The 1,334-nt window shown below is 40.5% G+C and overlaps 1 protein-coding gene across 1 annotated transcript in view; it reads left to right on the plus strand.

Moving 5' to 3' along the window:
• Positions 1-240: 240 nt before the first annotated feature.
• COL11A1 (collagen type XI alpha 1 chain) overlaps positions 241-1,334 on the plus strand; it is a 227,649-nt gene continuing 226,555 nt past the window's right edge. Inside the window, exon 1 of the mRNA XM_004699558.2 lies at positions 241-316. Coding sequence (XP_004699615.1) covers positions 241-316 — 76 coding nt within the window. The remainder of the gene's footprint in view (positions 317-1,334) is intronic.

The following is a 1,334-nucleotide window of genomic DNA, read 5'->3' on the forward strand; positions in this document are numbered from 1 at the left end:
CAATGCATTCTAAAATCCGAGTATTAATTTTCTGGATTTGTGTTTTTTTTCATATGGTGTGTTATACTAGGTTATCTAGAGAAACAAATCTAGTGACACTCATCAATATATGAGTTTCATATCAAGAAATAATTACCCCTTAAGAAAGAATACTAGCCTAATCTAGGTCAAGTCCGTAAGTCAGATGCTAGTCCATAAACCCCTCTTTAGACTCATGTAGCTACATACCAGTGATACAGAATGGCGAACCAGAAAGTAGGAAGGCCAAAAGCTGCTGGGTGCCAAGTTGTGTGGCTCCAAAGTTGGTGGAAACATGGTAAGGTGCCAGCTGCTCTCAGTGTACCAGCAAACAGGAAGACAAAGTCCAAGGGAGAGAGGAGGTTTTTTTCTCTACTAATGAGGAGGCCACACCTCTAAGGGGGCATCGCTAGGCTGTGACCTGATTGACAAGTTGGATTCGACCCTTACACTTTCGTACATCTTTAAGTTGACACAACAGCATCTAACTACCACATATGGTTTCTCATGTTGTATTTGTTTTGTCAATATGTCCCCATGTTGTTTTTCATTTTAAAAATTCTTCAAGATAATTGTCTGTGGCATTAAAAATATCTTTATTCGTTTATTAAAGGGACCTAATAATAATATTTTGAATATATTACGAGCAGATAGTTCCAATGCCATTTTTTTTCATTTTGAAGATACTTTGGTCCCCATTTTGTCACTTAGATGAGTTATCTTTTCCCGTGTGTATGTGTGTGTTTTAAAGTTGTCTGAAGTGTCCAGGTAATTGTGGTATTCAGTATTTATGTGTTGATTATAGACTGATTTGCTTTATTACATTTTAATATATCTAGTCAATGAGTTGGGCTTGCTACACTGGTCTCTAATTTGAGAACACCGTGGTGTTCACTTCCTGTTTTAGTACTGTCTGTATTCACCTACGATCACTGGTCCTGAAGAGAAACTGATGACAGGCTGGGAAGATGTTGGCTTTTATCTGTGCTTGAACTAATGATTCTGGAGTAGTTGGTGGCACTAGCCTAGTGGATGTGGCAGGTATGGCTCGGTAGAGTTGCTGACTCCTAATTGGGGAAAAAAAGGAACGAGTGAAAAACTGGCAAGGGTGTGGATAATAAATAGCAAAGGAGAAAGCAAGAAAGCCCCTCCCCCCCAAAGAAAACACACACACGCAAAAAGACAGTGACACAGCACTGGCGTAAGCACAAACTACCTGACATTGCTGTGGCAGGGACATGGTGCCGGATCTGTAGAAGTGCATGCTGCCTATGTGAAGGGAAGGTGGTAGGCCCTTTTGAATGTGGAGATGGAGG

The sequence above is a fragment of the Echinops telfairi genome, unplaced genomic scaffold (genome assembly GCF_000313985.2).
Source record: "Echinops telfairi isolate 266 unplaced genomic scaffold, ASM31398v2 ScPeMD7_443;HRSCAF=831, whole genome shotgun sequence".
NCBI lineage: Eukaryota > Metazoa > Chordata > Mammalia > Afrosoricida > Tenrecidae > Echinops > Echinops telfairi.